General features: G+C 38.1%; 1 protein-coding gene across 27 annotated transcripts in view; it reads left to right on the top strand.

Moving 5' to 3' along the window:
- AFDN (afadin, adherens junction formation factor) overlaps positions 1-27,615 on the top strand; it is a 119,387-nt gene that overhangs the window by 10,024 nt on the left and 81,748 nt on the right. For 18 of the 27 annotated variants that reach the window (XM_085575496.1, XM_085575495.1, XM_021544189.4 and 15 more), the window contains exons 2-3: positions 23,525-23,720; positions 25,220-25,335. In XM_085575496.1, coding sequence (XP_085431622.1) covers positions 23,525-23,720; positions 25,220-25,335 — 312 coding nt within the window. Of the gene's footprint in view, positions 1-22,392; positions 22,697-23,524; positions 23,721-25,219; positions 25,336-27,615 lie in introns of those variants that run through there. The other 9 variants (XM_085575492.1, XM_085575488.1, XM_085575498.1 and 6 more) reach the window with 3 other exon arrangements.

Here is a 27,615-nt window from a genome sequence, read left to right as displayed (position 1 = left end):
AACTGTATCTAGTATTTCGTGAGAGTTGTTCTTGTTGCCATAGCGCAGCAAAGATTATTTCAATAAATTCACTTGTTATGCCTATAGCAAACTGTTTTGCGACAGATAAGGACTGATATGTGGACCGGGGAAAAAGAAAAAAAGGAGAACAATGAAGTAATTTTATGCACTGACTACTGGTATATTCACCAAAGTCATCTACCAGCATCCAAAGACCTAACCAGCCCAAAGTGGTGACATTACTGTAGTTCTGGGAAGTTTTCAATATATGAGCTGAGTTTGCAGTCTGTCTCAGGTGTTCTATCCATTTAATAGAAAAAAAAAGTGCAATAAGAGAGGATTTGTCTCTCTCCTGGAGCCTTTGTCAGGATTTACAGAAAAGCATAGCTTTTGACTAAAGGTGTCCTGTAAAGTCGCATCTGTGATGAAAATGGAGTGATTGAATACAGTGTTTAAAATTCAGGTAGAATTTTCTGAAGCAATAATCAGCATTCTCCTCTAACATTCTGATACTGGCTCTGTATCTTGAGTGTTAGATGTTTTGAAGGTGTGACTAATTCTTACTGTTGTAAATAAATTGTTTGTGGTCTGCTACAAGCTCCGGAATACTTCTGTTTCACAATTTGCTTTCTCACCTGCATTAAGTTTAAGGTTGGTACATCAAATTTTTGACAAGACAAATTTGAAAACTTTGCCTTCTCAAAGTAGTTCTCATTCATTTTGAGTGATAAAGTGTCAAGTGGCAGAAAAAAAATTGATAGCATTGTACCAATGTGAGACAGTCATGTACTGAAGCTCAAGTGTTGTACAATGTTCTGATACTGATGGTTTGTAAAAACTTTTGAAACTCAACACTTGCTTAAGTATCTGTCTTATCTTCAGTATTCATTTGTCTCCAGGTCTCTGAACTTTCTTGTGCTTATGGATGCTCATAAATATCCATGTATATAATTATAAATGTAGTGATACAGCTCTCTCAGTAAACCTACCTGTGTTGAGACCTTTTCTCCCTCATTTCCTCCCACACGCACTCTGCACCAAAACTCTCAAATCCATAACATTAAACCAGACACTCCAATCTTCTACTTTTAGGGAAGAATGCCAATACAGCAGTCTTCAAGTGTGTTCATCCCGCTGCACTGGCTTCAGAGAGCAGCCTTATGATTATCTGCCTCTGTCAGAAAAGTGAGGTTACAGATCAGCCTGGACACCTGCCATGTGGACTTTGTAGTTTGGAGTGGCCTTGCAGTTGGACCTGGTTATAACCAGCTAGTTTTTGTGCTGCTGGTGGCTGTGACACCTGGGTTTTCTTCTAAGGGAGTGCTTTTTGGCTTGCTATACTGTTATAACTATAGATACTTTTCCCTTATTTTGGAGAGGATTCCTTTTAATAGGCTTTTGACTTGTATCATCTCTTCTAAGTGTCTGCTAGGTAGAGACAGACTGAATTTCCTGGATTAACCTTATACTGAATTCCTTAGCTGCTAAGAAGGAAACCTTGCACCAAGGTGAAAAATTCCTTCCTAACCACCTCAGAGGTAATATGGATGGTACTCAGGGCATATAGAGCTTAATTTATCCAGATCCTGAATAGGGTTTCTTTATGTTGCTAAAGGGTTAGGACAATTTCTATGATCCTTGATATACATGCCTTTTTCCTAGTGTCAGCTTTCTCCTTCTATAGCAATATCACAATGTTATCAGTAGTAGGAGAAACCTGCAAGTAGAGTGAGATACCAACATATTTCTGATACCTTTATATCCTTAATTTAGGAAGTGAAATGTTGAATAGCAGTGTTCTTTGTCATGGCTGATGGATGTGTGAGTAATCTAATTCCACCTCAGCAAGTGTAAAAGAGGATGAACATTTTCACAGGTACACACACAGTGTTCTGCAGCCACTTCTTCACTCACCTCTCAGCACTTCTGAGACACAGAAAGGAAGTGGGCAGTCTTGATCCTCTTCCTGACATCATGTGGTTGTTGTCATGGGGTTCTGTCTTCTGCCACGCAGAACTGTCCATATTTGATTCTCTTCCAGCTCTGTGGTGTTGATGATAATGACTTTTGCAGCAACCACAAGTACATGGTAGCAGTTAAATTTGTATGCTGCTTTTTACTGTGACTTTCAGGAGCTTTGGCCAGCCCTTTCTCTGCCTTATTCTCCACCCCCAATGTCCATCTGACCTAAACATCATTAAATGTTGACAACATTTTAAAATCCGTGCTTAGTTTATTTCAAAATTTCTTTTCTATATTTACATTCATGAAATCTAGGTAAAAAGAAAAATAAAATTTCAACAGGTTTAGATTTTGCTAAAGGTTACTGCTTGCTGTATGCAAGGGGACTTTTCCCTTTAATTACTGAGCTTTTGTTTGTATATGCCATTACAAAATAATGTGGTAGTCTGACTTTACGTTACATTGGCTATCTGTATAAACCAGTTTTATAAGTAGAACATTTATGATACACTTTGTTCATGCAGTGAGCAATTTAAAGTCTAATTCTTGAAAGTGAGCAATGGTCATTCAAGTATGTTTGGAACTGAACTATATTACTTGATTTTTTTTCCCCCTTAGACTGCTTCTCCAAGTTGTTGCTATTAGCAAAATTGAGCATTGAGACTAGCTGATCTCTAAGGTCCCTTGCAACTCAAGCCATTCTGTGATTCTAAAATGATATTTATTTAGATCATGCTTCTATTGTACTGTACTCTTGAGTAGCTGTATCATCTTCATAAACTGTCTTGGTGTGTGTATAAAAGACACCTAACCTTCTCACGTACTTATAATGTTTCCAGGACAGTAGGATGGGAAAAGTGATGCAGATACATGAAGTAATATGTTGAAAACTGTTGTAAATTTAGTCACTACAGAGCCAGAAAGAGAAGCCAGATTTTTATAGATGTATGCAATTCTCTAGGTTATCGTAATTTGAGATTTCACCTTATAAAACATAAGGGGAAGGGAGTTAATCATACTTAGAGTGTCATCTGCCAGCACCATCACACCATCTCTGGTTTAAATCTTCCGCGAGTTCTATGGTAATAGCAAAGATGGCCTCTTTTCTCTCCTGGGGAGCTGCCTGCAGTCTGAAGAATATTATGTATCTTCGTACAGAACTTGAATAATTTTCATGTTTGGGATTTTGTTTGTTTCAGAAATACTTCTGTGTCAAATGTACAAGAGACTGCCTCACTTTAGTAAATAGGTGACTTTAGTTCCAAATGTGAGGAATTAAACTGCCAAGGAGGTGGAATGGACCTTAAGGATCACCTGGTTAGAGCCCTCCAACTAGATCAGGTTGCTCAAGGGCTTATCCAGTGTCTGTCCTTGAACATTGGCTGCCAGGGTCGGGGCATCCACAATCTCCCTTGGAAGCCTGTTCCAGTGTCTCACCACCCCCACAGTAAAGAACTTCATCCTAATGTCTAATCTTTCCCCTCTTTCCATTTTTGTACCCATTACTCCTTGTCCTATCATTGGAGTTCCTGTCAGACTCCTTTTCTAGCTTCCCTGTAGGCCCCCTTCAGATATTGGAGGCTGCTTGAGATTTCCACACAACCTTCTCTTACAGGCTGAAGAATTTGGGCTAAACAGCTGTAGCTTTTCCCCCAATAATTTCCTTTTTCCACATGTGTAACTTTCTGGTGTTCTAACATCTTGTAAGCTGTTAATTAAGGCAAGCATGTATGTTTTATTAAGATTTTTTGAAGTGAATACTGAATACAAAGAAATTCAAAATCCTCAAATGCTTTGCAGTAATAATTTAAAAAACAAAATCTAAGTACCTAATTACAAGGAAAGTTTGTGTCTCACTGTGGAGAGTAATAAAAAAATGCCCAGAACAAATGATACGGTGTTAACCAAGACTGTATAAAATGTGCATGTGTTTGGGGTTTTGGTTTTTGTTTCATTTGTAGGAATAAGTCTGGAAGAGTTTACTGTCCTCAGCAGTAAAGAAACATACATGCAGTAGTCAGCATACATACTACACTAGGAGACATTATTGGTTGTTAATTAAAAGGAGAAGAAGCTAGAGACTCCTTAGATTTGAAAATTCTTTTCCACTTCTGCATGTTGCTATCTTTGCTTCCTGACAATTTTTGTTTTGGGTCATATTCTCATATTCTTGTGTCATACTCCCTCACTAATGAGAGGATAGACCTCATTGGTATAACTTTTCAGCTGTGTTAATTCTGATTATTTGCTGCAGAGACTGTTGGGCTAATATCAGCAGTTAGTTAAAGCCTAAATTGTTTCACTGTGAGTCAGAGTATACTTGAAATCATGTACAGTAGTATCATTCATGCCTTCATTCACGATGTTTTAATATCTGAGTAAGCCAAACCAAGTTACTGGATGCTTTTGTAATCTGAGCCTGTTTAAACTCGAAATAGTCCTGTTCACGGTTAATCATCTGCGTTAATGTTTGCATTGTAACTTGTCCTTGCTCTGTGTGCCATTCGACTGACAGTCCCTTGATAAGGATAAAATGAAGGTATTTGATAGAATTGTGTTTTAGAGCAAGAAAATTTCTGAAAGTAAGCAACCATTTAATTTTCTGATAGTTTCTTGCAATGTAGAGATGACAAATGAAAGGTAGGAATTTAAGTGAAGTTAACTAAACATGCAAATCATGTCACTGGCTGCAAAACTAACTACTGGGCAGAGGTGGAGAACTTGGTTAAAAGTGAGAGTTCACGCAAGATGCACTGGCAAACACATTCTTCTGGCAACTCCTGATTAACAGAGCTGTAGAGACCAGTTTTGTTAACCAGTGCTATATGATAAAACCAGTAATTTGTTCACTTCTAGAGGAAATCTGTAGAATAGAGCTGGTAGCACTTGTAAAAACATATCTCTTTGGTAACCAAATGTGCTATTTGATGGTGAAATGAGGATTTTTATGAGTAGCCTCCCCTGAGCAAAGTTACTTTCCTGGCTTGGGTAATACTTCTCACTTTCTTATTCTTATTGTATATTTTAAAAAAAGTATATAATAATAATATTATATGCAAGTAAAAAAGATATATTTTTGTATGTTGCAGGAATATTACAAAAAACTTCAGTTGCAAGTATAAGATGGCAATATAAAATTTACTTCAATATATTGAAAAATTAGGTTGTATTTTCAAAATTAAAAGCATTTCAAGCATTTTTTTCATAAAGCTGAAATATATTCCAGAGGATTGGAATTTAAATAGTGAGCTAGTCTTACTTAAGGAAAAAAAAAAATTGCATTGCTTTAATAAAATGCATCAGATGTGGACTTGGTTATTGCCAAAATCTGCTCCTCGAGATGACTTTCTTCTTGAAACAAGCATGAAAATTTTCATTGCTTATTTTTGTAAACCTTACTGATGATGAAGAGGGGGTAGCATGTGGGACAGGGAGTAATGGCATGTCTAAGTTCGCTAGTTCTTGATCATGGCTTAAAAATTAAGAGGTACTGGAACTACCATTTCTGACTTTGATGTTGCAAATGAATCCATCTAAGTTTATTAGTATGGATTGGTCCAAAGAGAAGAGCTTACAAAATGGACACCTATATCCTTAGAGAGAAAAGTATGCTTTCTCTTTCTTTTCTTCTTCGTTCAGACATTTAGAAGAATGTCTGAAAAATTTGGCTTTGGGGAAAAGATGTATTTGCTTGCATTAAACTATTCCAAGGATAGGGAATCCACCACCTTGCTGGGCAACCTCAGAGTAAAGAATTTCTTCCTAATAACTAATATAAATCTACGCTTTTTCAGTTTAAAACCATTCCCCTTAGTCCTGTCCAATACATGCCGTTGTAAAAATTCCCTGTTCATGTTTCTTGTAGCCTCCTTTAGGTACAGTAAGGCTGCTATAAAAACACATCTCTAAAGTTTTCAATTCTCCAAGCTGAACAACCCTAATGTCTCAGCTGTCACAGGAAAGGTGCTCCAGCCCTCTGATAATTCCTCTCTTGAACTCTCTTTTGTCTTGGTCTGCCCCACTTTCCTTTTGTTCCCGCTTTCTGAGTTAGTTTTCTTCTGATGTTCTGTTGCTTTGTGGTGTTCTCAAAATCAAGCTGTTTGCTGTGGTCAGGTTGTGATTATTATTATTATTAATAAGATTTCCACCCACTCCTGCCTTCCTGTGCCCCACATACCCTATAGCAGCTATAGGTTATCAACAAATGCATATTGATAGTAGGGAATCACTTCCCTTGTTCCACTCAGATGCTTGTGTAGAGCTTCAGGACTGAACTGCTTTCAAAAGTAGAACCCATGGAAATCTCGCTGGTTTGAGGATGTAGGGAGGGTGAGGAATATTGATTTTTTTTTTTCCAAAGCTGCCACTTCTGAGTTTTTGCCTTAAATTTCTGTGTTTCTCTTGAGTTTTTTTATTTTTTATTGGTTTTGGTTATGTAATCTTTCTTGAAGAATGAACTTTTATGTTAAAAGAATTATTATTTCAGGCATACGGTTGATTTTTTCTGCATTAAAAGTGAAATTGTTATGCAGTTCACTAGCTAAAAAGTGTTCTGCAAAAGAAAACTTCTCAGATGCCAGTGAATAGTCAAGTAGTGGAACGGGTTGCACAGGGTGGTTGTGCTGTTTCTGTCCATGGAGATTTCAAAGAACAGGCTGGAGAAAGCTGCAAAAGGGCCTGGTAAGACCTCAGAGATGTCTTTCACTGGGAGGTTGGATTGGAAACTCCTGAAGTTCCTTTCTCCCTCAATTATCCTGTAATCTTAGATGGTTCCATGGTGTATATACCCATTCCTGTTTATTTCTAATTGTGATGGATTGCATTGCATTATTAATGACTCTTCTTAATGTGTAGTAGAACCACTTTATATAGGCTTTACTGTCTCTAATGTCTACCATTTGGGTTTGTACCTGAAGAGAAATTTACAAATATTATACTACCACTTAGAGTACTTTATTTAGCTTTTTTTCCTCCCTTCATTTGTCATGGCCCTTGTTGAGACACATGTGTTGGTACATCTCAGTATTGGGAGCTCTCCTGTTGGTTGGAGGTCATGTCTAAATTAAGGCTATCTGCCTGCCTGGTTGCTGCAACAATTAGTGTTTTCTGTTGCTGAACAATCATGGAAAATTAGCCTGTCCTCCACAGATAAGGGAGGACAGGCTAGTCCTTTGATTTGGAATAGACCTCAGGAGATTTCTAGTCCAACCTCCTGCTTGAAGCAAGGTCAGTCCTGATGTCCTTGAGTGCCTTTCTCCTAAGGTGTTGAAAACCCCCTAAGGACCAGTAACTGCAGTAACTCTGGGCACCCTTCTTCATTGGCTTGATGGTCTGAATGGTGAAAAAAGTTTTCTGTATAGTCAGTTTAAATGCTGCTTTTGTTTCAACTTCATGTCCAGTGTTTCTTGTCCTCCCACCATGCCCTGTTGATCACTGCTGCATTGTCTTCTTGGCCTTTTTGCAGATCCTGTGAGTTGCTTTGTAGGTCTCCCCAAAGCCAGCTCTTCTCCAGGAGCAAGAAACCCAGTTCCTTCTGTCTTCTGTCTTGCTTCCTTAGATTTAGGTTCTTCAGCCTCCTAAACTTCCTGTAGCTCTCTGCTGAATTTCAGCTTATTTCTGTCCTTCCTGTACTGACAGCGCAAAACCAGAGTGATGGGTAGAGCAGTATAATTGCTTTACTTGACCTAAAGCTTGCATTCATCCTTTTAATGCAACTAAGCATGATGTTGACTTTGTTGCCAGGGCATGCATCTGAATCATCTTCTGCTTGCAGTCCACCAAGATCCTCAGGTTTTATTTAGCAGAGCTTCTTCCCAGCCAGCTGTTCCTTGAGCCTGTGTTGTTGCAAGAAATTTTGCCTTTCACTGTTGGGACTTTCCTTTTGCCCCTGTTGAATTCTGTTGAATTGAAAAGCCATACAAAACCTTGAGCAAAAACAAAGTAAAAATACCCCACCTAAATGCCCATCTCGAGGAATTTCCTTTGGCAAAACATTTAGGGATGTACTTGAAAGCTTTGAATATTGAAATGCTTAGATTCTTTTTGAAGTTGAGTACAGCATTCTTCTACCCATCCTATACAACCTTCATGACTGAAAATACCGAAATGTTTCAGGATCACTTTATGTATCCTTTGACTTAAGCAAACTATGTTCCGTCAATGTGTCTTGTGTGTTAGATTGCCCATGGGAGATAGGGTGAGGTCCCAGTGTTGCAGGACAGGAAGCATTTGTAAGTTGTGTAAATTGCACAGTTTTGCTCCCATTTTCTCTTCCTGTACTTCTTCCTTCTCCAGATGGCACGCCTGTATTCGTTACTGGAATGGGTAGTTGCAGTGAATGAGCCGTGCTGGATTATTTTTGTTGATATGTGTTTATTGGGAATAAAAATTTGCTTTCACTCCTGATCATTGTTAGTGCATAAAACTGTATTTCTACAGTATGGTGTGTTGACTAGTTCAATTACTCATGCTCAACCTCATGTACTCTGTTTTGAATTCTGCTATTGTGACCCATTCTGCTATATGGGTCTCTGTGTAATGCTGAAAAATAGGCCATGCTGGTAGTGTACCATTTTTGATGGAAGAAATGCTGAAGTACTAGTTTGAAAGTAGGCTATAATCTTGTCTGGCCAAAGATATTTGTAAAAACTTTGTTACTTCAGTGGAGCATTTTTACTGTTAAAATGTAAGTTGCTGTTTTGAAACTTTGGTAGTATTAGTCTATTAATTCTGCAAATGTTCTTAGGCCAGTATTAATACAATAGGAATTTTAAGATTAAATAAACCAAATAAGAAACATCTCAGATACTCAGAATTAAATTTTATATGTTGATACTAAGTTTAAAGAAGCTTTAAGTGACCTTTTCTGCATGTTATGTTTGAATCTATTTTGATGCCATCTTGCTAGCCATTCTTAACTAGATTAACTACTACTTTAGCTGTTAATCCCTATATTCAGATGCTTGTTCTAGGATTTCCTTCTGAAAAAACATGGTTTAAAAGGTTTATTGTGCATCCTGGGAAGTCATTAGGTCAGAACTGGTTTGCCCCAGAAGTTCGGAGATCAGAATTGTGAGTTCCTCAAGAAAAATATCCTTCCGAAGGTCTCCTTTCATAAGTGGAATCTGCTTAGCTGAAGACTGTCATTGCAGTGAGTGTGGGGAGACTTCGTAGATTATGACAACATGAAGTCTTGATGCTGGGTGAACAAACTCTGGAAGGGAGCTATTGACTTGTGTTCTCAAATACCTGTAATCATCTTTTCTCTCATTTCTAGGAATGAAGCTGCTACCTAGACTAAGCAATGCACAAATACAGAAATGCACTGTTTATTTTCAAGTTCCTTATCCCAGACTAGGGTGGATAGGAAGGGTGAGGAAGAAAGTAGTAATGTGAAGGATGCCTGCATGATGATTAAGTATTCATCTTTTTAGTTGTCTTTTTGTTGTTCTGATCTCCTCCCAACTCCACCCAGTCTTGTAACTGATGATCTAACTGACCTGCCCTCTGAAAATTCCTCACTGCTCTGTAAGCAGAAAGAGCAAGGCACTATGAAATGAGGGGGCAGTATTAGTTTGGTTGCTGACCTACCGGACTAGATCTGTTCTGATGCTAAAATGAGAAGCAAGTGATTCTTGATTACTTCAAGTTTTGAGCACTTAATCAACTGAATCAGTCCCATACTTGCCTTCCAAACCTTATGTCTAAAAATGTAGCCAGATTTCTGCGTTACCTTATATTGCAACAAAATTATAATTTGTCCTACATAATTTTAAAGAAGTAATGGTATATTAGTGTTTATGACTGGGAAAAGAGCTGCCTTGCTACTTTTTGAGAATCATAATTTTTCATAAAACATGAGTAGTCATGCACAGAACATTTACTCTAATGAGAGACACAACTCCAAAATATTTGAGAGGTCATGATCAACAATTATAATAAGTCAAACTATTTTTTTGAACTTGACTAATGGTAGTTTCTGACTGAATTCCTTCTGACAAAAAATCGCAGGAGTTGGTCTTTATGCTACCTCCACAAGATACCTTTCTGTAGATTATTTCTGCTATTATGAAGAGAACTGCAAAGGAAATGAGGAGCTTCCCATGTAATCAACTGGTCAGCTGCTGTTTCCTCTATCGGGAATAGTGTTGGCGATTACTCACAGTCCCTGGGTTTGCATTGTTGTCCTGAGCATGGAATAAGAGACTGTGAAGCAGTAGAAAAAAAGGAAATACAGTGGCCATGCAGTTACAGAAAGAAAGTAGCTTTTTATGCCCATACTGAAGCTTTTGAGTGCTCCTCCTAATGACTGGTGGCACATTGAAACTTTACCTTTAGCAGATCTAATTGAGCGTTTTAAACATGTGTAGCCCACCCTGTCTCTGAACTGACTTTGTTAATTGACTGCTTTTTAAAATCTCACTGTGTTTTAATAATTTTTGTTTACTCTCCTCCTCTGGCTTGTTTTGTTGGAATGCTGTGCTACTGTGATCTCTGCAGGACTTTGGAGATTCTGGGCTGTAAAAACTCTGTCAGTGTTTGTGTGTGGACAGCATCTGCTGCAGCAGTGTTTTGCCGAAGATGTCTTGGCACTGCTGAGCAATTCCTGTACCATTTGTGTCATTCCTGCTTGACCTGAACCCTTTTTATGTTCAGGACATATAAAAAAATTTGGAGGATAGAGTTAGAAGCTGGTGATTGGAGCTCTCATGTATTCTAAACTCGGTGGCTCCTGATGTTTTGGAGGAACCACTATTTACAGTAGAAATAACATCAGCTTGGTATTTAAGATATTCAGTTACTTTTAGTTGAAGCAGTAGAAAACCGTGTATATTTGCGTGTAGTGCTACTCATAAGCATAGGTTGCTATGTCCTCTAGTACTAAAACAAGAGCATGATTTAAGTTTCCTCAATTAAATGATTTAATAATTGAATTATAGCCTTTTCGAGGCCTATTATAGTGAGTTTCAATAAGTTTGATAATGATTTGTTTGTTTGTCCTTAGGCAAGTGAAATAGATGTTTAGACATGGATGACGAAATTCCCACGCACCCACAGATAACCAGTTTATTTCCACCACAGAAAGCCAGCCTCTATCATACAGCCAATGGGTTGGATTTCTGGATCTGCAGAAGCATTCCTTACCTCTGTAAACTGCTGCTATTGGTTTTATTTTGGGTGTCAATAGCTACCCAAGGAAAAAGTATGTGGATAAGGTTTCATAGGTGAAAGCTGGTAAAATGGCTTTCTAGCTGCAAGAGAATGCTCCCTTCACCCCTTCTTCAATCAAACAGGTTTGTTTGGGTTTTTTTAATCCCTCCTTTATGATGGCATTGGGTTTTATGTGGCTCGATGGTGAAGTTCTTAGGGAAGCTGGGAGACTACGATTAGTTCTTGTTGGGTTTTTCTCTCTGAATTGGCTCATTAGAGTTCACCTAAATGCTTGTGTTGAAACAATTATAATGACTCACAGCTGGAGTGGGGTAGATAGGGATAGGGAAAGCCCTTTCCAATGTAACTGTTAGTTACCATTGGATTAGCTTAATGTCATATTTTCCCTTCCTGCCACAAGCAGGATTTACGGAGTAATTTCTCTCTTGAGATACGCATCCGGTAATCAACAATCAGGGACTTTTTGGGGAATTTATTTTGAGGTCTATGTGACTAGTATATTCAGTGTTCTATAATAATAATAATATGGAAGATACATAAAAGAAGAAAGTATTCAGGTATAGAGATTTTCTTGTTAGATAAGCTTGTTTAGAGAGCAGGACCTTTCAGCCAATGAACTTGCTTCCAGTCTTGCAAAACAGACACTATTGTAGATTGGGAGCAAGTGTGGAACCCCACTGGGAAGAGGAAGTTGGTAGGTCATTGGAATGTAAAATACTAATTCAGTGAGAAGGGCGCCAGCTCAAGTACAAAGCATTAAAGTGTATTGTTGTGTTGATAGCTACATGGTATCTTCTCCTTCAAATCTACAAGTAAACAGAGCATTGAGGGAGTAAAATCAAAAGCAAGGTAATGGTTTTTGGTCGTGCAGGTGCCTTAGGAAAGAAACCTTTTTATATGCTTGGGAGTGCTTTGAGCTAGCTTTTGTGTTAGAATGGAGGATTTTGTAGTATGAGAACAGTCAAAACATCACAAGACAGGGAGTACAAAACCACTGTCAGTATGAAGATACTGTATATGGTGTTACTGCAGAGAAAGCCCTTTTATAGCTGTCACAAGTTGTTTGTAAGTGCAACTAACTGAGGCTGAATGTCATTCATGAAGCACGGTGCTTGATGAAATTGTTGCCAAAGATTATACAACAGGATTAAGTAGGATTTGCGGAGAGAAGGCTATCAACAGATGAATTTTACCAAACTATTAGAATTACTCTATAGATTTTTCACAAGCTATTTGTGGCCTTGGTAGTCCAACATTAAGATAACCAACTTTAAGATAACTAATGATGTTAATAAACTGCTTTGTAAGTTTTAAGAAATTACCCGATTCCTTTAAATATAAAAATGAGTTCTTAAAAATTAGTCTTCCAAGAGGAGTTTTTGAGTGACTGAATTAAAAAAAAAACCCAAACAAAAACACAACTGTTTTTGGGACATGCTCCCATTTGCATGTTGTAATGTCAACCCTGTATTTTTTTTTTTTTAAAGTATTCAAGTTAATGCTTTCTAATGTTAAAAACTGTGTGGCAATTTCTTGTGTTAATTTGACTACTTGTTTAGTTGTATCTGTAGTGAATGAATATCTTTTTTTTTCCCTGAATGTGTGATAGAAATAACTAGGAGGGTGCCTTAGCTTGTGCATGTGTATGCTTACTTTAGACAAAGCTGCATATAAAAGCAGCATGGTTGTGTGTCTTTGGCTATGACACAGATCATCTCAATAATTTCATTCATCAGTGCAGATTTTCAGTTTGTTTTTTTTCAGAACTATTTTTGTAGATGTTGATTATTTCATAGCCTGAAGTGTGGCTGATATGCCCTTAAAAAAGGAAAGGGGAAACTTAAGTATTTCAGGTAGGGAACAAAAACAGTAGTAGTTTAAAAAGAAATCCTTTGCCCCATTTCTATAGAATTTGTTACAATAAAATTTCATTTAGTAGTACATTTTGACCTTATTACATCAAACCTCCTTCAAACTCACCTAACTTACTTGGGAAATAACATTTTGAAATCTAGTCCAAGCTTGTACTTAAATCAGAATGTTGAGGTTTGGGGTATTTTTTTTCATGCAGATTCTGGGCTGCAGTTTGTCTACTTCAGGAGAATCAGGTGCTTGTTTTTCTATTAGGCTTGTTAGCATTCCTACCTCAAACTCCTGACTAATTAGCCTGGTTGCCAGAGCTCCTCCATGCAGTGTATCAGATAGCACCAGCGTTTTTCTAGTTCAGTCAGTGTAGCTGGATGTCTTAACCCTGTATGGTGCTGATTCCAGTTCATCCCACAGGACTGAGAAACCAGGGTAACACAATCAAGTTTATCATTACAGAGTAGAAATTGGCTCAAACTTTACTGGCTGTGTCAGCATAAATACATGGCATAGCCCTTGTTACATTATGTAAAAATGATTCTGTTCTTATAGTTTCCTTTGATACCCTCATCATACTGAAGCCTGATACTAAAATAGTAAAAATGCAGTGCTAATTATGAGAAATTAATTCAGACAGTTGTTCATTTAAAGGATTGTTGGTGTTGTTGTTTTTTTTTTTTTTTTGTCACTGTAGTGAGAGTTTATTTCTTTTATTTCCAATATAGAGGTTATACTGAAAACAAACAAATACGAATGTTTTGTCAAGTGAATGTGAAGTCATTGAAGTGGGCATGGTTTCTGAGCTGCTCTAAGTATTTGCTGGTGACAGCTTATGAATGGGCACCAGCTTGTCAAATTTGGGTTTTATTTGGTCTGTTGGTTCTTTGATTGAATCTTCAGCCTATGTCAGGAGTGTGAAGTTGCCACTGTAAGAGGTCAGAAACAGACAAGAAATTTGATATATTTTACTAAGTAGTGTATGTACTTCTGAACACTAGAGAATCCATATGTGAGGGAAATGGTAAGAATAATTTTATTTGTGCCATCTATAATAAAAGTGTAATCAGCTTTCGGAAGGCAGCCACAAGAAGCCAGTCTTCATGAGTTTGATTGCTGGTGGAAATGTTTTTTTCTGTAATGCAGTTTTCTGCTGTAAGTAGATTGACATTTTTGTTAGAGATATTGAGTTTTCACTCAAAAAGAAGTCTCTTTTCAGCTTTTCATAGTTTCACAGATGAATTTGCAAACTACTTGTATTGCCATTTTTTATGGTTTTAAGACTGTTTCTAAGACATTCCTGCATCGGTTTTATTACAGAGGAAAAACTGTAATATTTTTAGGTTATAGAGAAATTATCATGTAACTCTGGAATCTAACAATCTATATGCCAGTTATAGAAATAGCCTTCAGATTACAGTATTCTAAATTTTACTTTGTGACTGTAGAAAATCAATTTATCTAAATGCCATGTGATTGTGGACTAAGTCTTTAAAATATCTGAGAGATTGCCATTCGTGTAACAAACTACAGTTTCCACTTAGCTCATGAGGGCTGCTAGTCTCTACTAGGCTGCTGCATTTCTGCTGCCTTCTTTGGTCTGGTGCTTATCTGACCTGTGTCAAGACTTCACAGTGGAGCCAGCATAGCCTGAGACAAAAAGCAGTGAGTGCCTGCTGGCTTACCGTGCTGGAGTCAGGTACATGCTGATGCTGGTGCAGAAGTGGGAATGAAGTGTCCAGCTTGGCAAAGGCAGCTGTTTCATGGTTCCTTCAAATTAATACAAGTTGCTAGCAGGACAGTTTCCCCCAGCTGCTGGCACTGACAATTTCCTCCACACTGTATGAAGGGAAGGGAAATATCTTCCAGGTTAGCCTGATTCATGTTGCTGTACAGCTGCAGGATGCTGGTGCCTGGCATAAGAGAGGAGGTGGGAATTAGTGTGTCAGTATCAGGAAGTGCTTTCTGCAGTGCTAGAGTTTCTGTTGCTGACTCTGTGTCTGTACTTTTAATGTTAAAGTGAGTAAGGGCAGTCTTTTTTGTGGCCTGACTGATGCTTGAAGATGCTTTAAATACAGGGTTTGCAGCTCTGTAAGTAGCAATGACAGTGAAAAATCAGACTTCCAGTGCCTGATCTTTCATTCTCACCCTTTGATTTTCCTGTTGTAGTTTGCTTTGAGGTGGATGTAATAACCTGTTTCTTTTCCTCTAAACAGGATTGTTCAAAAGAAACAATCTTTAACATAGTAAATAGTATGGAGAACTCTGATTTATTTCAGTGTGTTTTTAAGATGCATCTGAAAAATGTTATACAGGATTGTCTGTAGTTTTAGTTCTCCTCTAAGTTTTCTGGTGTTGTGCCTTAGCAATTGTCTTAGCTGCATGGCAGTGACAGGTTGTAAATAAATAGTAGAATGGTAAGCAATATTTTATTAAGGCCCATTGCTGTTTATTATTTTTCTTCTTTTAAAGATGTCATCATTAATTAAAAGGAGGCTTTGTTTGGTTTTGACTTGCTTTTTTCCTGGTTTCAGGTATGATTGAACTTTGTCTGTACCTCTCTGCTGTTGTTGGAGACCTTCAGGCAATTTTGATACACCAGATGTACATCAATCACTTTTCTGTTTCCTTACTGTCATATCACCGCCTTTAAGCAATTTTCCAAATCACAATCATAACAACAACAACAACTTTATTAACAAGCTTTTGTTGGGTGTATTTTTTTGAGTATGTGTTGACAGTTGCTGCAAGGCTTTCAGTATAAGGGTATTGAGAGAGTCTCTATATGATACCAGCATTAATATAGTTTGTAAAGGGTGGTGTGTTTTAACTTGGGGGTATGATTTGATCTTCTGTAGCTTTATTTTTATTTGGAATTTAATCAGGGTAATGAGTGACTAAATAGTTACCAAACTGTTGGTGGTGCTTATTGTTGAAAACATTTTTTGACTTCTTCAGTTTACTGCAGGTTTCATTTTGTACAAAGAACAAATCTGCGTGTTCTCTGGTTGATTGTGTAAATGCTGTCCAGCACAGCTTAACAAAGCACACCCTGCAGGGGGCAGGCAGCAGCTGTGTTGCAAGTGCTGTGCTGATTTTGCTGATCACATACTATAGATTTGAAAATTAAGAATTGGAAGGTAATGTGTGTCATGCTTTTGAGGAGTGCCCTCGGCCAATTTTTTATTTCATTTTTAGTGGTAGCTGCTTTTTGACTCACAAGTCTTCTGTGAGGATGGTTCATGTTGCTTGTGTAATAATATCTTTTGTAAAAGCTTATGAAAACTTTGGTGTATTTAGGATGAAGTGTGGTTGACGGCACCACAGAATGTGGCTCTGGTAAAAGACTACTCTGAAAACAACTTGTTTTATTTTGAAGTCGGTAGGACCTGCTTCATCTACATGGTGTAGATGGGTTTCTTTCAAAACATAATTTTTTGATCTGCGAGGTAGAAGTTAGCAGGGAAATATTGAAGATTACTGTAATATATGTTTCAGCCCAGGAGTTTTTGTGTTAATCTTGCTGTTGGGGAGACAGGGAACAAGAAGCACGGACAATGCATATGAAGTATACAGTAAAATATTTATATCTATGATAATTCAGGGTTCACATGTGCATTCAAGCTGCATTTATGAAAGTTAATCCTTTTTTAGTGGATGTGATAGTTATAGACTTGAATTTTGGCCGTAGTTTAAAATTTTTTGTACCATTTGTCACATGCTGCAGTGGGTTTTGCATTAACTTCATTGCATTACATTTATATTGTGAAGATCTTTGTAGTACCTCTTGTCTTTTGGTCTTTAGGTTTTGTTTCATACTGTACTGGGGCTGGTTCCTAAGATCCAGTTTTCCTCAGGAAAATAAAGAGGAGGTTTCAGTTAGTTAGGATCTTCATGTTGTGGGTTATGGGTAATTCTCTCTGACAGAAAGGTCAACTGTTGGTCCTGCTTCTGTGAACATTACAGTGTTTAAAATGTTGTGGCAGAATGAGTCATTCTGTACTGGAAGCTCTTTGTTGATCCAGGTGTCAAAGGTTTGGAAGAGGAAGTAAAGCTGATAAATTTTTTTTTTACAGGAGCTGTTTTTTCATCTGTATTGTTCTTCCTTTCTTCTGTTAGATTAAAGGTAGACTTTTATCATGAAGCTGCACTTTTTGAAGTTAACTCAAAAACTGTAGGTTAATGAGAGCACTGTTTCTTTGCTACATGGAAAACAGTTTATTAGAGTTACCAGTATTTTTTAAAAAATATTTGAAATTCCTTTTTAATAGTATTGTCTGTCCTCAAGTTTCAAGTTGAACAGTCATTATGGGAATTGAGTGCTAGAACTGGAAATGAATGCTAGAAACCCCACCCTCATGTACTTTCACAGTGCTTATTCCCTTACTGATTTAAATAGGTTTTAATATATTGTAGGAAATATTTTTTAAAATACTCTTGTACTCATTAGAATTCCACAGATTTGATGCATACATATGGCTTTCAGAGAGGCAAAGGAAGCAATTGCATTTTACTGTGTAGACTGACAACAGGTCAGATACAAAGGCATTATATGAATACTTCAGAATATCCTGCAGTGATAGTATTGTTGCTGTGCTGACCTGTTATATCAATATTGTGACCTGAATTCATTTGAAAGCAACTTGTGTGTACTTTAATTCTAATTTTTGCACTGTGGATTTGTTTTATTGGTTGATTGGTTTTATTTATATTCTATTAGCAAAACTCCTGAGCAACAAGCACATGTACCTGAATAGTAATTGCAGCTTAGTTCTCTGTAGATTTCTGCTTGCAGAATTTGAATGGGGCACGAAGAAAGATGTGATGTTCTTAGTGCTGGATTTTGGCATTTTCTAGATGCAGTCATGCAGAATGTGCTTGCAAGGCAAACAGTGTTATCAATGCAGCTGGAAGAGATCAAAGCCTCTTGGAGGGGGTGCAGATGAGGATTTCTGAAGGGAAACTTGTATATTCTCTGCTGCTCCAGAGATTGAATAGTTTACAGAATGGGTAGTGTGTAATACTCCTAAATATTGCATATGTAGTGCTTTGCGATGCATGCAGGTGGGATAGGAGTTTTAATAGCCTATGGATACTCTTCGCTGGCTTGTGGGAGTAATAGTTTGATCTCACTTTGCTGTGCCCTACATATTATGGTAAATAACTCCCATTATCTCTGACACTTTAAAGGAGGGGTTTCCTTTCTCATGTGAGCATGGCGGTAGACTGTGGCTCCTGGATATTAATGTTTTGTTTGCTGAAGCTTCTCAGATTCTTCAGGAAGTCCAGGTTTCCCTGCTGCAAATCCCATTGTGTCACATTGCAGGCTTTTTCTGAGCTTCATATACAGTGCAGTCTTTTTATCTCTTTCTACTTTTTTTTCATATTCCTTCTTGACTGTTATATTGTGTAAAAGGAGTGGGATGACTGGGAGAAAGATGAGTTTGGAGACAATGTTTTTTTGTGGGGATTTTCTTTGTTTAGGGTTGCCAAAGTATTAAACACCTTTGCCTTCCATAATTATTAATGCTTTTCAAATGTGTATATAACCACTCTTAATTGGAGAGGAGAACCTGAGATGCTCTTCCCTCCATCTTTTACTTGGATTTCTCTGTAGCATAACTTCAAATGAGTGATCTTGATTATTACTGCTTACTGCTTTAAAGCAGAGGTCCACCCTTCACAGTAAGTAATGGGAACTAGATTTACAGATCAAACTGTTTTGAGAATCAGGAGTCACTTTTGTAAAGCCTCACTGAAAGCATTGGTGAGAATTGATGTAATAACTTGTACCTCACATCTTCAGTTTTAAGTGTGACTGGGGTGTTCTATGGGATTGACTTTGTTATGTTTGTTTGCTTCCTGCTTTTGTAGTGCTCTTTTTCATTTAATGATGTCTGAAGTTCTCGAGGAGAATGTCAGAGGAGATTGATAGCACTGAGAAGGCAGATGTTTTCTAAGAATGTGATCAGATAATAGAGCTAAAATTGCTTATCATGCATATAAAATCCTTAGAGGAATTTAGGAGTGTTCATACATTTAAGTAATTAGTCATTCTTGAAATGCAGAAAACATTTTTTTTTTTTGTTAAATTATAAATGACAGTTACTATCTTTATAGAAAAATGGTTTCAAGAGATATGTGTTCTGGGGAGATTCCTACACTTACAGTAGTGTATCTGGGAATAATAGATACTAGATATCTATCTAGTTTAGGAGGAGCAATTTTTGTTCTTTAGCCTCCTCTTTTCTTGACACAAGTTCATATTATAAACTGCAGTGAACATACCTAGCAGTTTTGACAAAGTAATTCAGTAGTGAATGAGTTTGAGGATGAAGCACAAAACTCTGAAAAATAAACACTGTAATGCAGAGTTAGAGAGTGGAAATTTAAGTGCAGTGCCTGCCTTGTTGTCTGAGTGTGAGTGGTGGCATCTGTTCCTGTGTAGTTGGGATTCATCTGCTAAGCACATGGCCAGAAAGTTAAATATGGCTTGAACTGCAGCAATACACACACAGACACACACACACACACACGTGATATCAAAAAAATAATGAAGAGTAGAAGGGGTGTTTTTTTGGTTTTTAGTCTCCTATTTCTTGGTTTTCTGAAATGTGAAACCAATTATTTCCATGTCATCAAATACTTCTATTTAACTCTGTAATAGTCTAAGCAATGCCCCAAGGCACAGTTTGGAACATAATGGAAATGAAACATTAAAAGGGCTCTTATATGGGGAAGTGATAGAAGATTGTGATGCTGTTGCACGGTCTTTTTTTTTAACAGAAAACCTTGGAAAAAGTAGAAGGGAGGGGACAAGGACATGGTTTGTGGGGACACAGCTTGAGAAGCTGCTGTAGAAGAGGTTGGGGGAAATAGTGAGTTGTCACTGCATTCAGTTGTTTTTATATACAGATTGTCAAATGGCAGTATTAGAAAATCACATTACTTATTTTGGAACATGAAAACAAAACTTGCTTATGCAGACATTATATCTTGAGAATTCAAAATGTACTTTGGTCTTGTTGGTGTTGTTAGTACCTGGAAGTAAAAATAAGTTGTAACTTAGCTTGTTATTATTATTGGTATTACTAATATTGACAACAATAACAAACATGGTAGTTTAGAAACCTTCTTGGATTTTTTTTTTTCATCTTGTCTGAATGGACCGGTATTTCATTCCCTTACTCTTCAGTGTCTACTGTGTTATTTAAAAATCTGCAGATTAAAAGCTTGGCTAGTTGGCAGTGGAATGTGTCCTCAGTAAAACAATCTCCTCTCAAAAAAAAAAAATATTGGGAAAAGTTACTGGTGGTGGGAAAACCTGGCAGATTTTCTCTGGGCGGTGCCATGTCTAAAGAAGTGTTAATAGTGTTTCCTGAGGGTCTGTGGTGCAAGGGAGACTCCTCTCTCCCTTGTGGAACTGAGTATTGATTATACTGGGGGGTGATAACTTTATCAAGGGTCCAAGTTGTGTTTCACTGTGGTTTGTTGGGGTGGGGGGAGGAGGAATGCTTTGGAAGGTTTTAATTTTGGATTTAGTGTGTGGGGGGAGGAGGAATATTTTGGAAGGTTTTAATTTTGGATTTAGTGTGTGGGGGGAGGAGGAATATTTTGGAAGGTTTTCATTTTGGATTTAGTGTGTGTTTTTTTTCTTTTTTTTTTTTTTATTTCATTTTATCATAGTAGTAGTTTACTAAAGTTGTTTTTTTTTTTTTTTTCCTTTGTTACTAAGCTTGGGCCTGCTCTGCTCTGTTCCGGATTGCATCTCGCAGCATTCATTTGGGAAGGTGCATTTTCATGGGGGTGCTGGCATTGTGCCAGCGTCAAACCATGGCACCTTGTATAACGGGAAATAAATGTTCTAAATGGGACATGATTGTGCTTCATGATACCTCTGCAGAAGGCTTATGTGTTGTCTTTTGCAATGATCAAACAAATGGTTTGAAACTTAAAGTTGACTGAAGTTATCTGAAACTTATAAAAATATTGTGGCTCTTCTGTGAAGCATCACGGTTAAGGAGTTATATCAGAAGAGGCAACCATTTCAATCAAATCTGCACAAAAGTGTGTGTGGAATGTGACCCAGATTATTGCATGTGAGAATGCTCTCCTTTCTAGAGAACATGACACACTTAGATTCATTCTTCTTGCAGAAAGTACGGAATTTTCCTACCCAGTTGGAAATACAGCATACCGGCCCTATGAAAGATTGGTAAAGCTAAAAGGGCCAAGTAAGTAGCCAAGTACCTACACCTGCTGTGAGTTAAAGATGCTGCGCTGGAGGTACAGACCAAAAGCATGCCAGCTATCAAGGGAAGCGTGAAAGGAAGCTGGCATGACTGAACATCAGGCAAAGATAGTTACTAGAAAGCTGAAGTAGTATCCAAATGAGGAAAATTGTGAGGATATAAAACCTGACAAGTAGAATATAAAAGCATGAGATAAAAAAAAATGAGGAATTCTTTCAAATCAGCATTTGTTAAGAGAGAAAAAGGCAAGAAAGCAAGTTACTAGAACTACAGAATCTTTATCTGAAAACTGAAGGGAGAGATGAGGTAATTTTACTAAGTGGTCTGTAATGGCTCTGTTAGGTAGACACCTTCAGGCTGTTGGATGCAAATGCACTGTGAAACCAGTACTACAAAGGACATCCACTGGTGATGTTCTGTGTGAGAAGAAACTGCATTAAACTACAGAATTCATGGACGCGTAGTGTCTGTTGTAATAGACTTTAGAAAGGTAAACAGGACTTAGAAAAGAAGTTGTGCTTCAGACCTTTTGGAACTTATTGAAGGAGTTAGCAAGAACACATGTAAGGAAGCTCCACTTTGCTATGGTAGGTAGGATTTCCAGAAGTCATTTGATAGCCTTCTGCACGAGAGGGGTAAGTCCTTGTATGGATAATTAGTTAATAATTCAGTATATGTTATTAAAGACAAGAAATAAAGTAGTCAGGATACTTTTGAGAGGTGAGTAGTAGCTCCCTCAAAAATGTTCCCAGCTGAAGAATTATGCCCATGATTGTATAAATTGCAGTTAAGTTCAGAGTGTACGCAGAGGTGGGAGTTAGCTGGAGTGAGGAATGTGGAAACTGTAACTTCTTGCAGGAATGAACACTGGTTTGTAAGTACAATAGATCTGTGGGAACAGCAGTGCAGGCTCTGAAAGATTAATTCTGTAAATTGTTCAGATAACAGAGAATAAAACACAATTGGCCATTGTTGAGATCCATGGTGCATTTCATTGGACTGCTGTATTGGTGTAGGCTTGGGAATATCCTGAGAAAAGCAGTGCTTATTTCTGCATGTATCTAGGTGACATAGATGCTTGTCGAAGTGTAGGTTATTTGACTTTTTAATTACTTTAAAAATATTTTTCCCTTTCTTTTTGCAGTGGTCTTCTGAATGATAGAGTAGCTTCAGTAAATACCTCGATTCTATGCTGTTCAAAGCATTGTGAAGTGTGTCCTGTGAACAGATGTAGTACTGGAAAAGGCTGTGCCTAGCATAAATTCTATCACTGTGATCAACAACTAAGGATTTGCCTATTTCAAAGCCTCTGGAGAGTGAGGACAGGAACAATGATTATTAAACTGCAAATGTGGCAAAGTTGGCTGGAGACATGAATATATTTGATTCCCATTGAGTGCAGGACCCCATGATTGCTGGGATTTATGCAAGGAACAAAAATTGGCCAGGTAGAGACCACTGAGGGACTAAAATTTGAATTTGGAGTTGTAGTTCAGACCAGTAGTGGAGTAGCATTAGCAGACAGTATCTGCGTGAAGTTTGGTGTGCTGCAGTAAAGCACAGGCTCCAGTAGCTAGGGAAAACATTTGAGGATGTGAATTTACAATAGTTTGAACAAATTGCCTTTGCAATTGTAGTATAGCCACCTGGCTGACAGCTGCAATCCTTTTCTTCACCTCATGTTGGTGCTGAAGCTTTTTTCCCCCTCACAGAGTGTTTAGGGAGCTGTACCAAAGATTAACCTTTCTTAAAATAAAAAATACAAAGTCCTTAAAAGGCTGCTTCTGGTACAAACAGATGCCAGCAGGAGAGAGGAGTGCATGAAGGGGTGAAAAGAGGAGAGAAAGTTGATCCTGTGTGTTCTGTGACAGCAAGCTGTTTTCATTAAGACACTCTGCTTTTCCTTGAGCATGCACTTTTACAGATTTGGGCTGCAGGACCCTGTTCTGAGTTAGTCCTCAAGATGTGTCTCTACATTTTAGAAAAGAGGTTTTATTAATTCTCCTGAATATAGTTGTAATTTTGAATACTTAAAGATTAAAGTTCAATATTTTCACTAAGAGATAGTCCTTAATTTCTTTTTGCACGATAGCCTTTTGTTTCCCAAGTTTATAGTGTCCTGGTTTTTAATTCTACTACTTTGAAAATTTTGAAAACCAGTGTAATATTTGGAGGTATTTTCATAATTTTACATAACTTTGTAATGAATAATAAGAGAACTCTGAACCTTATAACTGTTAGCCAGCACTCAGATTTGTATTTTTATTTCTTTACAGGATCTCGAATTTCATGGAGTAATGAGATTCTACTTTCAAGACAAAGCAGCTGGAAATTTTGCAACAAAATGTATCCGTGTCTCTAGTACCGCCACAACACAAGATGTGATAGAAACTCTTGCAGAGAAGTTTCGACCAGACATGCGAATGTTATCATCCCCTAAATACTCACTTTATGAAGTGCATGTCAGCGGAGGTTTGTATTTATTCATTAAGTCCTTCCTGCATCTACACCACCATCTTACCTACTCCTAGTCAAAATATCTTTAGGCTTGCCCCCAGTTTCTGAACCACGTGAGACTTGGGATTTTTATTCTTAAATATGTTGCTACTAATTGTTTTCTGGGGAGTGGTTTTCAGGCCTGCAGTTAATGTAAGATTTTATTATGATCTCTAAAATGCTCTAATTGGCATCCTTTTAGTTTGTTGACATTTGTGAGAGAGTTGTTATTTCTGGAATTAGTAGGTAAAGACTAAATTTATAATAGGAGACTAGGATTGTTAAAGTAGAGCAGTTGAGAGTACATCTTCTGTTCTTTGAAATTGTGGGCCTATGATGGTAGCCTTGTAACTCGTGTTCTTCCACTGCTGAACTGGGGAAAGTTAAGCTTAATATTGCTTGAAGCCACTGTGTTTTTTAAACAGATCCTCTAATATTACCTGTAAAGAACTTGGATATCTAAATAGCGTTTTGTACTGCTAAAATTTGTCTGTTTCAGATCAGAACGTGATAGTGTGTGTGGTGGTGGTGATGGAGACAGATAAACTATCTTTTGGTTGTGTTTTTTATTTTTGTACTTCAGAAGTATACACAAATGCTTGAATGACCTTAAATTCTGCATTTGAAAGACTGAAAATAATTTATTTTCTTCTGCCTTAGATTTCTTTAAAAATCTGTTAATGCTGTACCTATAGTCAAAATGAAATTGTTTTCTTTGCAGAGAAAATTCCTGATTTTTAAAAGATGATTGAGGCGTGCAAGGTCAATAGGAGTGTTTCTTACTAAACAAAAATAATCAGAGAGACATCATTGTTTTCCTGGGCATATGTACTGTCTCCTTTTTTTCAAAGGGAGAATCAAATAGCAAGACTTGCTTAAGTTTTATTACCACTCTGTCAGTTGTTTTTCCATATACTTAAAATAGATATAATACTGTAAATTAAATATTGTCTCAGATCTGCATAATGTTATGGGGGCTTTTGATTTGTTTTATTGTTAAAATTTTGCAATCTTGTTTATTTTTGTGCAGTCTTTTTAGAATAGTATTTCTTGGGCTGCAACCAGACTGTGGTCTACTTTAAAGTAAATTTAAAATACGAAAAATGAGTATTTAGAAAGCCTAGGATGTTACAAAGTTCTAAACATTTTAACTCTAGATCTAACTTCTCCTCCAGAGTGGTAATGTTGTGTTCCGGGACTTAGTTCTGACAAAGGAGTTGTGCAGTGCTACCTTATGGAGATCTTTAGCTTATGTAGATAGATGGAAAACACTTAGGCTTATTGCTGGAAAGGGGACATGTAATTAATTCTACATTCCCCAAGCTTTCTTTCTGTCGCTATACTTAACAGGAAACATCAGCTCTGGTGTGTTCTGTTAAGCAAACCTTGTGGTTTTTTTGAAAGCTTAATTTATTTTTAAGTATCTTTGCTCTTGAGATACCAAGTAATTGTTACTGCTTTTCCTTTTTTTGAAGAAGAAAGAAGATTAGATGTGGATGAGAAGCCTCTCGTTGTACAGTTAAACTGGAACAAAGATGATCGTGAGGGAAGGTTTGTCCTCAAGAATGAAAATGATACGCTTGCTCCAAAGGTGAGTCTTTATAGATCATGCTAGTGCTAACAGCAGTTTTGAAATCTCTGGGGTTTGCTTATATAGGGAAACATAACTCCCATTTTTCTAATTCCTGAAAACAACTGCTGCTCATGACCTTCGATATCTGGAGCAAGTGTTTTTAAATACTTAATTTTTGCAACACAGCATTTCTATCTTTTGATGCCTGGTGATGCTGTGATCCAGGTAGCTGTCTAGTACTGGAGCATGCCTAGAGAACTTAAAGCTTGCTTTGTTCTATTATGATGACTTGAAAAATACCTCAAATAGTATGTGGTGCCACATACCAGGAGGTAATCCTGCCTCTTGCAAAGTTCTTAAAAGTGAATGCCAGCGGGAGTTAAAGAGCGAAAAAATGTTATCTCCTTGGGTAACAATGTGTTTCTTGAAAAAAATGATGGAAGACTTTTTTCTTTTGTGCAGGTTTTTTTGATTTGGTTTGGTTTTGCTTTCTTGGTTTTTGGTTATATTTTTTCTCTAACAAATTCAAAATTAATGAGCTGCCAACATCAGCTGTACAAAAATTTGCTTTAATATAGCAATTTAAACATTAAATTAGATTAGACTTTGGCTCCGGGAGTAATATAGTTATATATATTATACGTAGCTTGGTTGCCTATAGCTGTGGAAAACATGCTGTTCAGTGTGGGCTATCTTAAGGCAAGTTTTTGATCTTGTGCTGTGCACTAAATTTCCTTTGCTTTTGGAACTAGCGCTTGTTAATTTTAGAAGTGCTTTGGGTATAGGGATGTGAGCTTGTCTTGGTTCGACAAGACAGGAGTCTGTGGAAGAGGGCAAAGCCTCCTGTGCAATGGAGAACGGCAAACCCCCCTCCCTCTGAATTACCAGGATCTTTAAATTAAAAGGCTCTCAGGCAAAGATGTGGGAATGGGAGTAACAATTCTTTACTAGGAGAAAACTAGACAACAATTTAAAAAGGCAAATGCAATCGGTACAAACAAAACCAGTGAGAAAGTCCAGAACCTGAGGAGTCGGGGTGCCCGTAGCAGTTCTGCTGGGACAATTGCTCCCCTTGCAATGGTTGATGAGTTGCAGCTGCAGTGGTGATCTTTAGAAGGGTACAGTTTTCCTCTGAAGATCTGGTGGCAGTGGGGCCGGTCTTCCTCTGCGCCGGGGTTGCCTCTGAGCTCCACTGCCGTCGCCTCAGCGCGCTCCGGCTGCTTTGCTGGGAGTGCCGCCGAAGAAAGCTGCTTCTCTGGGAATCCCGCGAAGAGAGAGAGCGAGCTGCTTCTCTGGAGTCCCGCCCAGAGAGCTGCCTCCTCTCCCCAAAAAGCTACCCCTTTAAACAACAATAGAGTGCTTGGCTTCCCCCTCTGGGTGGGACCCCTCACGGTGTTACATTTACCAGCCCTGCATTGAATCAGTCAATGGTGTATAAACAAACCATTGCCTCTACGGGGCAAACCATTGTCTCTGAGAGAGATAACAAAAACCTGTCCAACCGGTTTGCCTTCAACAGATGGCAAATGGAATACAAGCTTATCTTACAACCCAGGACATTATCCACCCCTTATTCTATTTCCATCTGCACACCATGAAATCTTACACCCAGTTCTCTCTTAAGACCAAGTTTCCCTGTGGTACACAGCGGGTCTCCCCATCTTTCTGCATTACCCACCAAGTGTAACCAGGTCCTTGAGCAAAGACAATCCCACGAATGGGTTGGTCTTTGCCTGAGGTGGGATTAATCCAAACAGTTTTCCCTAAAATACCTTTCATATGTACTACAGGGACCTTATCTCCATCTACTGCGTGTAAGGGTTCTGACTGAGCAGGGCCAGCTCGATTGACAGACTCCCGGGTGTTGACCATCCAGGTTGCTTTTGCCAGGTTAATTTCCCAGTTTCTAAATGTTCCCCCACCAAGTGCCTTTAGGGTAGTCTTAAGGAGTCCGTTGCACCGTTCAACTTTGCCGGCAGCTGGAGCATGATAGGGAATATGATATATCCATTCGATACCATGTTCTCTGGCCCAGGTGTTGATAAGGCTGTTCTTGAAATGGGTGCCTTTGTCAGACTCAATTCTCTCAGGGGTGCCGTGTCTCCACAGGACTTGCTTTTCCAAGCCTAAGATGGTGTTCCGGGCAGTGGCATGAGGTACAGGGAAAGTCTCCAGCCATCCAATGGTGGCTTCCACCATGGTCAGCACGTAGCGCTTGCCTTGGCGTGTCTGGGGCAGTGTGATATAGTCAATCTGCCAGGCCTCCCCATACTTGTACTTGGACCACCGCCCACCATA

The sequence above is a fragment of the Lonchura striata genome, chromosome 3 (genome assembly GCF_050655825.1).
Source record: "Lonchura striata isolate lonStrDom1 chromosome 3, ASM5065582v1, whole genome shotgun sequence".
Taxonomy (NCBI): Eukaryota; Metazoa; Chordata; class Aves; order Passeriformes; family Estrildidae; genus Lonchura; species Lonchura striata.
Note: the sequence above shows the minus strand (reverse complement) of the source record. Positions and strands in the feature narration are given on the sequence as shown.